We start from the raw sequence: 12,357 nt of genomic DNA, 5'->3' as shown, positions 1-12,357 counted from the left end.
CCCGGAGCTAGTGTGTGGTTAGCACAACAAAGCGGCGTTTCTCCTTGGCTGGAAGCAGGAGATAGGACAGCGGGCGCAATTCGGAGAGCGCCTCATTGGAAGGAAATGTCTGGGGCAAATTTCTCAGAACAATGGATGGATCCATTCGAGTTAAGCAGCCGTTTGACCTCCGCAAGGCCAGTAGCGCTCTGTTAGAAACGAAGCGTTGATGAGAGACACCTTCCTTTTAAGAGGGTTGGTTTGGAGGATCTATTAAGCAGCCGAACCTAGCTATTGCCCGCCTCCCTCCCTGCCCCCGGACGAGGGACTTAAGTCATAAATGGATTTAATCAAGGATGGGGAGGGGATAGTATTAGATCAGGCTGTTTCGCTTTCCCTGCCCCTAAGCTCCTGCAGGAACAACACGCCTTCTTTGTGAAGAAAGAAAAGTGGCTGAACTGTAAACTCGCCGGTGGTCTCCCGGGAGCGAGAACCTCCGCACACAACCATCGCCCTTTAGGTTCGCCTCTGCGCTTAGCGCAGGGCTAAGCCTTCACATTCTAAGTTTTGTTCTCCAGCAGCACCTGCTGCTGGGACACTTTGGAGACCCTTCCCCCCACCCCCATCTTTCTTATCCTTCCATTGCGGACAATAAGGAGCAGGTTTCTCTTGGATTATGGGGCGCCAAGACCCATAGAGACGTGCTAGGGGGGAGATAGGGAGGGGGAGGTGGCAGGAAAGCCCTCGGCGTTGAACTACATTGCCACTTCAGGCACTTCTTTGGAGAATAGCGGATCCCACTGATAGTAACGAGCCTCGCTTCCAAGCCAGCTGGGAGAGCGTTATCTATATTTCTAGTGGCGCTGACAGGGCGAGCCTCGCTCCTGAAAACGCGGTGCAAAGTTGGCGAGGGAAAGTCTCGCTCAAAGTGAGCCTTCCTTGCAAACCGGGAAGGTGGCTCCGTTAGAGGCAAGGACCCCAACCATCTGGACTCGCAAAGGGAAAGCGGGGGAAGAGGCCCCGGCAGGCAAGGGATTCTAGCCCAGCCTGCAGACGTTGCTTTCCATCGAATGGACTGGCCCTTCTCTTTCCTCCCTCTCCCGCTGCCCCTTAGCCCTCCGTGTCTTGCCGGCGGGGAGTGGGTGCCATAAGAGAAACGAGGCTGGAGGGAAGAATTCAATCAAGTTGGCCATTAGCAAACCGAGGCACCCCTCCTCCGGCCATCCTGAGCACTTTGCGTGCTGTTTGCTGTTCCCTGCAACGGAGAGGCGGCTTGAGTTTTGAACGGCTTTGAAAGAGGGGGTTAGCTAGCCTCATCTGGCTCCCCTACCCACCGGGCGCAGCGCAGGTGGCCAGAAGCGACTGATCGGCTCCTTCTGCTTTCTCGGTGCTTGTTCATCTGTTTTCCCCCTCCCTCCTTTCTTTGCCTCCCCCCCCCCCCACGTGCGTGCGCTCCTTCGTTCTCTCCCTCCTTAGAGTTTGATTACAAAGAGATGGGGGGGAGAAAGAGAGAGAGAGAGAGAGAGACGCTGTGTAGGAGGCGTGGTGTCAGCACCAGGGCCGGGGCCAATGGGAGGCTCCCCCTGAGCCGGTTGCTAGAGGTCTCCACGTAAATCAAAGCGCAGGGAGCCAATGGGGGCCGGAGGGAGGGAGGAGAAGGGACGCGTGCCTTTGCAGTGGGCTCTGCCAAGCGGACTTGCGGGGGAAGCGAGCGGCGAGAGGAGCCCGAGGCGAAAAAGTAGCTGTCAAATGCGCGGCTCCTTTAAGCGGAGCCCTCAGTCCGGCTCGGAGAGTCATGGCGACCACAGCGTCTAACCACTACAGCCTGCTTACCTCCAGCTCGCCCATGGTGCACGCCGAGCCGCCGGGGAGCATGCAGCCTGGCGCCGGCTACAGAGACGCCCAGGCTCTGGTGCAGGCGGACTACGCGCTGCAGAGTAACGGGCATCCGCTCAGCCACGCTCACCAGTGGATCACGGCGCTGTCCCACGGCGGCGGTGGCGGCGGCGGGGGTGGCGGCGGCGGCGGCGGAGGCGGCGGGGGAGGCAACGGCGGGGACTCGCCATGGTCCCCCAGCCCGCTGGGCCAGCAGGACATCAAGCCCTCGGTGGTGCAGGCCGGCGGTCGGGGCGACGAGCTCCAACAGCAGCAGCAGCAGCAGCATCACCAGCAATCGCAGCAGCAAGGCAGACCCCCGCACTTGGTCCACCACGCCGGGAGCCACCACGCCGCCGTGGCCGCGGCCGTGGCTTGGAGGACCGGCGGCTCGGCTCACCTGCCGCCCGGCATGGCCGCGGCTAACGGCGGCGGCCAAGGCGGGCTGCTCTACTCTCAACCGCCGGGCTTCACGGTCAACGGGATGCTGGGCTCGGGCCAGCCGGGCATGCACCATCACAGCCTGCGGGATGCCCACGAAGAGCCCCCGCCGCCTCCCCAGCAGCAGCAGCAGCCGCCCCCTCACCACCCGGATCACCTCTCGCAGCAGCAGCAGCAGCCCCAACACCCGCACCACCACCCGCACGGGGGCCAGCCGCCGCCGCCGCCTCCGCCTCCGCACCATCACCACCACGAGGCGCACTCGGACGAGGACACGCCGACCTCGGACGACCTGGAGCAGTTCGCCAAGCAGTTCAAGCAGCGGCGGATCAAACTGGGATTTACCCAAGCGGACGTGGGCTTGGCCTTGGGCACCCTCTACGGCAACGTCTTCTCGCAGACCACCATCTGCAGGTTCGAGGCACTGCAGCTGAGCTTCAAGAACATGTGCAAGTTGAAGCCTTTGTTGAACAAGTGGCTGGAGGAGGCGGACTCCTCGTCCGGCAGCCCCACCAGCATAGACAAGATCGCGGCGCAGGGGCGCAAGCGGAAAAAGCGCACCTCCATCGAGGTGAGCGTCAAGGGCGCCCTCGAGAGCCATTTCCTCAAGTGCCCCAAGCCCTCCGCCCAGGAGATCACCTCACTGGCGGACAGCCTCCAGCTCGAGAAGGAGGTGGTCCGCGTGTGGTTTTGTAACAGGAGACAGAAAGAGAAACGCATGACTCCCCCGGGAGGGGCTCTGCCGGGAGCCGAGGACGTGTATGGGGCCAGCAGGGACACGCCGCCGCCGCACCATGGGGTACAGACTCCTGTGCAGTGAACTCCGCCCGGGGCGGAGGAGGAGGAGGGGGCTGGGGGTCGAGGGGGCCGAGCCCACCAGGCCTCTCCCCTCTGACCCGACTCCTCCGGTCCTTTTTGATTGTTTCCCTCCCCTTTAAAACAAAGCAAAAAGCAGACAAAAAAAAACAAAACAGGAAGGAAGGAAGGAAGGAGACTGCACTGAACTATGCTTGAAACGGTAGCGAAGTGGGTAATGAATGAGGGTGTATTTTGACCTTTACAGGCGAGTAACCTGGCAATGGAGTGCAGTGAGTATACGGAGGGATGTGTGAGAGGCGAGAGGGTGCCTGATCCTTCCTTCCAAGAGCTCTCTCTTTCTTCTCCCCCACCTCTCTCTCTCTCTCTCTTTCTCTTCTCTCCCCCTCCCTCCCCTCTTCCTTTTCCTCTCCTCCTCTTCCTCCCCTCTTCCTCTCTTCTCGGCAGCCAGGCACAGCCCCCCACCCCAGGTTCTTAAATCAGGGAGGCGCGAAAAGGAACGTTGGGCTTGATTTAGCGGCCCAATCCTTGAGGGATTTAAGCCAGGTGCATCGCCAACACTTTTTGGTCTCGGTTTTCGGGGGGGGGGGTGTCGGTCGGTCCAGAGATGCAGGCAAATGCGAAGGTAAGAATGAGGGCTTAGAAAGGCCAAGCTGACAAATTTGTGCTGCTGGAAATGGATGTTTGCCCATTATTCATCTCTTTCTCATTCGCAGGTGGGGAGGAGGGAGAATGATTTGCATTTTCTACCTAGCCCAGAGTAGGCATCCCTGTGGATCTGGCCTTTCCTTTTTGGTGTGGGTTACTTGAAGTTTGAGGACCACCTTTGGTGGAAGTCAAGTTTAGTTTGCTCTTTCTGCCGCCATTAGGGAGGGGAAGTGAGCTGAACTCTTTAGCCTTGTGAAAACCAGTGGAAAGAGGAAGAGGAAAGGTGGGGAAGAGATAAATAACAGCTACTTCCCAGAAACGTGGTTCTGAAATTATTCAGCAGCTGGAGATAGTTGATGTGTGAGAATTGGGAAAGAAAGATGGAGAATGAAGACTTACCCTTAGGCCTCCTTCTCCCAAGTTGATGTGGTTCTTCAGCTATAGTCCCATTAATCCCAGCCAGCATGCCCTTGCTGTCCTCACCCAACCTCTCTGAATGTCAACTGGGGGAAAAGTCAAAGCATTTGGGCGAGCCACAATTAATTGATCCAAACCTGGTGGTGGAGTGGACCATAGAAAACTCTGGCAGTTTTTCCCACCAGAAAGGGGCACTTTGGGGAGAGGACTCTAACTATGGGGTAGAAGAAGAAGGAGAGAGAGGGAGAGAGGAGAAGGAAGAAGAGAGAGAGAGGGAGGGAGGGAGGGAGAGAGAGAGAGAGAGGATTGTTTCACTTGAGAAAGGTCCGTATATGCCTTGCATATCCAGCACTACATGAACCTTAGGACAGTGAAAGTGACATCTGCTTTTCAATGTGAAAGGAAGAAGGGGGAGCCCCTGAAGGCAAAATCCTTCATTCTGGGGAAAGGGAAAAACCTCGATGATCAAAGTAACAAAGCTCAGAGGAGCAGCTCTGTGATCCTAAGGTAGAGCATTTCCCTTTGATTTGCTTTATCAAAGATTAAAAACCTAAGGGATGCCCACTTTCAATGGGGCTGGCTGGCTTCCACCTCCCCGAGCTAACACTGTGAGTTTCGAGATGGAAGAATTGCATCTATGGCCAAAAAGAAAGAAAGAAAGAAAGAAAAGAAAACTCACCCTAGACCCATTCATCTCAAGGGGTGATTTGACTTCAAGGGAAGGAGAGAGGTGGGGGGGGAGGTTTTATCAAAAGAATGCTTCCTTCCTTTGGATAGAATCTGTCCCATTGAAATAGGAGGCGTTCAGCTGATAAAGGAGTCAGATATTCATTCCCTGGAATCTGTGGGATTGATTCCCAAATCAAAAATGACTGTGAAGATCTGCTTTCAAAGTCAAGGGCATAGTTGAGGAGGCGGTCTGAGCTTAACAGTTGCTGAGGTCTTGGGCAGGTGGGAAAATGTCCCTCTAGGGTTTAGCATCCCAAATGCTGCCTGACATATCAGCTTAATACAGATGGGGTGGAAAAAGACCAGCTTTAACTCTACCAGTCCTTATTTTTATTTTTATTTTTTGAAGAGATTTAAATGGAGTGGGAATAAAAAACCAACCTAAATGACATTTTTCAATTCATCTTTTACCTCCTCCTCTGGGTGCATGGTTTTAATGGGTACATTGACTTGATGGAAATGGTTAACTTTCCCCAAACAAACCAAAAAGAGCAAGGCAGAAGGTTTTAGAGAGGAGGGAGCTGAGGGAGGGCCTTGAAATTGTGTATTATATTCCATATTAGGGGTAACCACTGAAACTGTGATCGTAATTCATTTTGAAACATCTACTCAGCACAAAACGGGGGTGTCTGTGTAACTTTGTTTTCTAATAATTTTTACAAAAAAAAAAAAGTTTGCCTGATGAAATTATTGAAAATTCTGAGGCCAGCTGAATCTTCTCTTGGAGAACTTTAAGATAAAACAAATGTTGGATTAGGTCAGTTAGATTTCAGAATATTTTGGTCTCCTCTAAGCCTCAGTCTGACACTGGATTTCAATCTCCCCTGTTTCTTCAAACTGTAGCTTTCTAGGCAGTCTTTATTCTATGTTCACATTGTAGGGATTCCCCCCACCCCATCCAAACAATGTGGATACTGATTTCTTTTGAGACTATTGTGGCTGCTGTTGATTATAAGATGGAGACAAACTCCTTATCTATTGGTATTCAGGTCAGGGAGGAAGAAGTGGCAGCAGGGGGACAGTAACACTTATTAATACCTGGGTAAGGTCAAAAGAAGGAGTTTGGAGAAAGTAGACCTCCGAACTCTTGGCAAGATTTACCTAAAGATAATTTTTAAAAGAAGTTACCAAGCAAACCTTACCACTCTGTATATATGTTTAATATTTGTCCTTTGAAATGCAGAAATAGTTGAAATGTTTCCTTTGTCTATTTTTTTTTCTTTTTAAATGCTACCCAGGGAAATATTTTCATATCATTTTTAAGTGGCCTGCCTCGATGTATATTTATTTCTTCTAAAGCAAACAGGTTCTGGAAACTGGTTTTTGTTTTTTTGTTTTTTCTGTAGCTTTAAATGAGTAGGTAAACAAACAAACAAAAATTCTATATGGGATGTATATTTTTTTTGGTTCAGTCTCTTTAAAGAAATACTTTGTTTTTTGGTACATTTGGATGTGCTTGTGGGGAAAAATAAAAGCGCAGAGATCCTTATATATTTATGTTAAAGTAATATTTTATTATCTACATAAAACAGAAATACACAAGACCTTTATAGTTTCTTCGACTTATTGGCATGTCCGTTATTTTTTGCTGTCGAGGAGGGGATATTGAGTGACAAAATAGTGTGTTTGTTTGTGTGTGTGTATGTGTGTGTGTGTGTGTACTTCCTTCTCGCAAGGGGAAGAGAAAATAGTTATTTCTGTTGAAATGGACTCTCTGACCCTCATCCCTATCCCCTTTATTTCATGACATTTTGGAATAAACTCTAAGGCAGATTTTTCTCAGAGTTTTGATAGTGTAATGATTCTATTTGGTAATAACACAGCAAGAATATTGGCCTGCAAACTTAATGGGAGATTTTAAGTTGATTTTGAAGCTTGGGGCCTGCCTGTATACCAAGGGTAGCCAGCACCAGGTGTGATTTGCATGCCCTGAACATTTCTCAGGGACAGAGATGTGGAGAATTCAGACATCTGTTTGAAGATTGCACAGAATCTAGCATATATGGCAAGCAGAAATTCTCAGTGGTAAAAATAATAATAATAATGTATCTTGATATTCAGAGGTTGCGCCATTTGGGACAGGAGGTTAGTGGCTTTTGAATCACACCTCAGATAGAAGGTGGAAGTCTTTAGAGATGCAGGTTTTGAAATAGTGACGTTGGAGAGAGCTTATAATAGTACAATTGGTGTTCTTTTTCATAACAGATACAGTGCAACCCCTCTCTCTCTCTCTCTCTCTCTCTCTCTCTCTCTCTCTCTCCCTCCCCCCCCTCCCTCTCCCTCTGTGTTATCTGCATACAGGCTATTTTTAATTAAATGGGTTTTGGTCACAGAAATGTTTGCATTCAGCTGGGAGTCCTCACTCAGATCCAGTTTAGGTAGGAGAAGTTCATATATCCTCTTTCAGGAAATCCAAAACTTCTGTCAAAAGCGATTGCATGCAGGGTTGTCTTTTTTCTTTTTCTTTTTTTAGATTTCCAAAACCTAAATTGTTCTTTCTGCCTATCTGCCTTTCTTGGGGGAAGGAGGGGAAGGACAGCAAATTTGTTGTGCTTGCAATCCTTTCGCCTGTCGTTCCTCCCCCCCCCCCTCCACACACACTCTCTGAGACTACAATATACAGGAGGGTATTTCCCAGGTGCGGCAGAGAGCAGTGGTGGTTTGAGGCCACTTTGGAGCTGCCCTTTTGGGGGCGAGAAGATTTCCTTTCCCAGCAGTGTGAATGTGGCTTCAATGTCTCGAGGACCTGAGTGTACAAAGTGATAGGACTTTTTTTCTTCTCTAGGCGAAGCACAGAATTAGGCCCGGCTTTGCTTGCGGCCATTGTTGCCGACCGGGTGCGCCTTCGAGGCCTGGGGTGAGCACAAAGGCCCTCTTGCAAGGAGGCAGAAGAAGCTGGGAGAATTCCGCTGGCTGGTTCGTGGGTCTAGGGTCTCCAAAGGAGCAGATCCGATTTTGCGGGTGTACCTATGAATGTTTGGGTTTCACCTTTCATACAGCGGGTCTCTGGTCCTTCCTTAATGCCCAGTATTCATTCATCCATCCTTCCTTCCTATCTCCAGACCCTTTCCCCCCACATCTCTCTCTCCCACCCTCCTTTAACGGTAGTTTCCAGGCGTATTAGATTTAATCATCTTTTCTAACTCCTAGTCAATATTACACGCGTCCCAAACAGATTCAGCTAAATGATCTTATCAATAGTCTGGAAGCGAAGTGACAGCAAGAAGGAGTGTTCTGCGACCGCAGATTTGCTGATGGGTAAAATGTTTAAGCTGGGTATGGATTGAATGTCCTTTTTGGTCAATAGCTCGCTGAGTTGTTTGCATTTTTTTTAAATTAATAAATAAATAGCGGCGAGGGCGGGTGGGCGTTCTGAAGCAGCGAAAACTGGGCAGCCTCTGCCCTCTGCAGGACACCCGAGCGGCCTCTATGCAGCGCTTCTTCCCAAAGGCGACCCGGACGGGGTGGGGGAGGGGGAGAGAACACGGAATCTCTTGCCAGGAAGGCCTCGGCAGACCCAGGTGGGATTTCATCCCACGCCCTTCGGGGTCTGGGTTTGCAGGCTTTGTTACCAAAAAAAAAAGGCGAGTTTGCTTAAAACACACGCGCTCCAGCATCCCGCGCGCATGTCAGCCTGTGCACGCGTGTGTATTCCCCGCCAAGTCTCAGCAGGACAGTCCCCGCCTGTTGCCTGTTGGGGAAACAGAGCAGCGGTGACTCCCTGCAGAGAAGGGTCGGGCTGCAGGGAGAGGAGCGGGTGGGGGGGAGAGCTTCTACTGAAAAGGCCTCCTTTCACCCACCCACCCACCCCTTGTCCAAAGGCAGCCGCCACAGTCTGAAGTCTCTCAGGAACTTCTTCGGCTTAAGGAAAGGGCCTTTATCTCCATCTGCATCTGCCTTTCTCTTTAGCGCTCTATCAGAGATCTCTCTGGAGAACCAAAACGCGGGGGGCGAGGGGGGAGGGAAACTTGCCCAGGCAAAACGGAGATTCCCCCCGTTGTTTTTTTTCTCGTAAATTCGACAAGCGCGGTTCTTTCGGCTTCTGCGATTCCCCCTCCCCCCATCCCGTTTTCATATCTTTTGACAGCAGTGTCGTTTTTGTGGGGAAACCTGCCTCTCTCCGCCAACGGCGGTTCAATAATCAAAGTGAGCTGGGGCGAAGGATGGGGTGTTAAAAATAAATAAATAAATAAAACAGGTCGTGGGGTTGAACTTTTGAGAAGAGGTTGCTGGAAGAGCAAAGCAGGCGGTTGCGTTGGTTCCCAGAGCTTAATTCACCTCTCGCTTTTTTGTGGGGGCGGGGGGGGGCGGAGGGGCACAGCCAGGGGTTGGGAAGTTGAAGCTGAATGTCGTGGAGAAGGTCGCTTATTTATCTGGGAATGTGTCCCTAGTTTATAGCGGGAACTTGAGGAAGAAAAGCAAAGAGTAATCGGAGTAAAAAGAGAGGTTTGGAGAAGTTTGCGGGAGACGAGAGGAACAGTTGGATGCCTATTGTTGTTGTATTATCATCCCCACCATCGGTTATTTTGGCAAAAGATAGTTAGTGATTGAGCCAGCCCTGCACCAATATTATGTGGGGTTTATCCCCCCTGAATTAAAAGTTATTAGGAACAATTGAATGTATATGTTTATCTATTCCTCTCCCATTATATATATATATATATATAAAGAAAGAAAGGTTTTTAACGTGTGATGTTTTTGACCAGTTCAAATAGGAATCACTTCTCTTCCCTTTATAAATCTACTTCTCCCCATCCTACGTTTTCGGGGTTCATGTTTACATTTCTGGGCCAAGTGATGAATGAATATGTAAATGACGTGTGTGTGTGTTTTTCATGGCTTTGCATGAGAAAAGAGCAGCTTTCTAGCTAGCCACAGTCTTGATTCGCGAAGTGATTGTACTCGTTGGTTGTCGTTGTCATTCCATGAGGACAGCAGCTTCCTCCACATCTCTCCCTCCCCCCCCCAAAAAAATATGCCTTTATGATCTGGGGCAGGGGCACAAGTCGGGCGCTTTCCGCTGCTTTTTATTTCTTTGTTTTTTACATGGTACAGTTTTCATTTATCCGATTCTGAGCATCGGTTAAGATTTGGGCCCTTTTCTCGACTATCCTCCCTATTCGGTTCGAAGACAAGAGGAGAGGCGAAACCGAACAGAAAGCTGCCTTTTTGTAGTTTAATTTGCCCTGCAGTCTTTCAGGTGGACGGTTTATCATGGGGAGGTGGGGGGCGACGACGAGTCTCCGTGCACCAAATTAGGCTGACTTGGAGTGTCCACATGCATTCTGGATGGATGGCAACTTAATTTCAGTGGGATTTAGTCAGCTCTCTAGAATATCCGGTATACTCTAGAATAGCCGGTATACTCCTCCACCTGAATCACAATAGAATAGAATTCTTTATTGCCAAGTGTGATTGGACAGGCAAGGAATTTGTCTCCGGTGCATAAGCTCTCAATGTGCATACAAACAACAAAGTGATGGATAAACATATTTACGTGGTAAAGTAAAACCCAGGACCACTGTCTTCCCCTTTCATGTGTCTTTCACCCTTCCGCCCTTGAAGTGAGCTAGAGATGCAGAACCTGACATTGGGGAGGATGCGGAAAGGAGAGCGCCCAAGGTGTAGCTTTGTAGTTGGGGCAGCTATACCAGGCCAAAGCAGTCGCTAGCCCGTTTATTATACTGTGAGCGTCTCCTGCTTCTGAAGGCAAAAAGAGCAACCAGGTTAGGAAAGCAGATTTGAAAACTGAAAAGAAAGAACCGGGTTTCCGTACTAGGGCTCTGTAAAATTGTCCGGGGATAGAGAAAGCAGAGCGATCTTCAGGGGCAGATGAGTAATTGCTGGCGGGGAAAAACGCCTTTTCATCCCTAGCTAGAAAGAATGCATTTTTCATTCGGCTGCCAATCCCTAGATTGCGCTCGGTTACCTGGAACTTCAGTTCTAGCCCCGCTTCGTCTTCCGCGCTGAAAGCCCCATTAAACACCGTACTAAGTAACTTCTGGGCAACAGGCGCAGAAGAGGGAAGGGCTAAACGTCTAAGGAGCCAGATAGCTGGCCCTCCAGATCGGAACCCCATTCCAAACAGGCCTCTCTAGACTCAGTAGAAAGCATTAACCTCAGGATCGCCCTTTGGTATTACAGCACAGCAGCAGCCCAATTCTGTTTTAATGGAGAGCGAAGTTCTAGGAAATGGGATGAAATGTACTTCTACGGAAGCAGCGGTGTAGTGTGGTTTACTATGGTGGGTTTTATCAATCTAGGAAATTCCTAACCCTATCCCAGGTTAGTAAACTACTTTAGCCCATTTGTATTTAAAGAGAGGCACTTGGTTCTTAAGGGGAAAGAAGCCAGAGAGGCCACTTCTAAAGTTACATTAGCGTTATTGGAGTTGTGACTTGGTTGCAGGACTGAGTTGTGAACAGACACCAGCTAGTATAAGGCGACTAGAACATTTGTGAAAAATGTTTGTTTCATTAATGGTACCGATTTGTTTTTTAAAACATAGCCGTTATAACCCAGCTTTATTACTGCCTGACGGCCAAGAGTGTCAGGATGCAGCAGAGAATGTCGATTTAAAAAAAATAATAACTGGGGCTATAAAGAGTTTTATTTTGCTAAGAAGAATCCCATTGCTGTAAAAGTGAATCCGTGTTTAGATTGCAACCAGAGAGAAAATGAAAAAGATTCTCAACATTTTCTTTTTAAACAACCTTGGCAAGTGAGATTTTGGGTGCTTGGATAGACTATTGATGCAACTATTTGAAATTATTGGCTTTTTATGCGTAGCTTTCTCAATCAGCAAATCTAGAGAATGCCTTGGAAATCTTTTTGCTTCTTGGTCTGTCCTTGTGGTGTTCCAGACAAAAAGAATCACTAAGGCCTTGCCCATCCATTGGGGTTTCTATTCAAGAAACTCCATTGATTTGCAAAGGGTGCTGAAGGAGACCTTCCCGGGTAGCCCAGGCTCCAGGCCATCTGCCGCCTTGCAGTCGAGGGTGACTTTTCCTTTGTGTTTTGTTTGCTAAGCGCGAAAAGTTAAGGCAGCAGAGGCGAACCACATCAAAAGTGATGGGGGCGGCGGACGGAGAGACTATCCCTTGTTCTGCCAAGGAAGGAAAAGTGCTTATAGTGTTGGGTTTTTTTAAAAAAAAAATTGCAGAATCGTAGCTGGTAAAATTTGAAGGTGGGATTGCTACCGATTTCCTCCTGATTTCCGTGGAAATAACATTAATCCATCTTTTTTTTTTTTTTTTTTTTTTTTTTTTGTTTACATTTATACCCCGCCCTTCTCCGAAGACTCAGGGCGGCTTACAGTATATAAGGCAATTACCTCTATCTATGTTATTTGTCCTTGTTTCTGTGTGATGCCCCCAAAATAAAAGTATTTAAAAATGAGGTTTTCTAGAACCCCTTGAGTTTGTTAGACACTTCAGCGTTTATACTAGTTGG

The 12,357-nt window shown here is 49.2% G+C and overlaps 1 protein-coding gene across 1 annotated transcript; it reads left to right on the top strand.

Annotated features, from left to right (window-relative positions):
* Positions 1–1,697: 1,697 nt before the first annotated feature.
* On the top strand, positions 1,698–3,116 carry POU3F2 (POU class 3 homeobox 2). The gene has a single exon (XM_058174979.1). The coding sequence runs from the start codon at positions 1,775–1,777 to the stop codon at positions 3,113–3,115; it is 1,341 nt and encodes a 446-aa protein (XP_058030962.1). The 5' UTR covers positions 1,698–1,774; the 3' UTR covers position 3,116.
* The last annotated feature ends 9,241 nt before the right edge of the window (positions 3,117–12,357 follow it).

The sequence above is a fragment of the Ahaetulla prasina genome, chromosome 1 (assembly GCF_028640845.1).
Source record: "Ahaetulla prasina isolate Xishuangbanna chromosome 1, ASM2864084v1, whole genome shotgun sequence".
Taxonomy (NCBI): domain Eukaryota; kingdom Metazoa; phylum Chordata; class Lepidosauria; order Squamata; family Colubridae; genus Ahaetulla; species Ahaetulla prasina.
The sequence above is the reverse complement of the archived record's forward strand: the minus strand, read 5'-3'. Positions and strand labels throughout refer to the sequence as shown.

What these genes read in the sequence shown, in the direction of transcription:
- POU3F2 (XM_058174979.1), top strand. Translation starts at nt 1,775, where the DNA reads ATGGCGACCACAGCGTCTAACCACTACAGCCTGCTTACCTCCAGCTCG.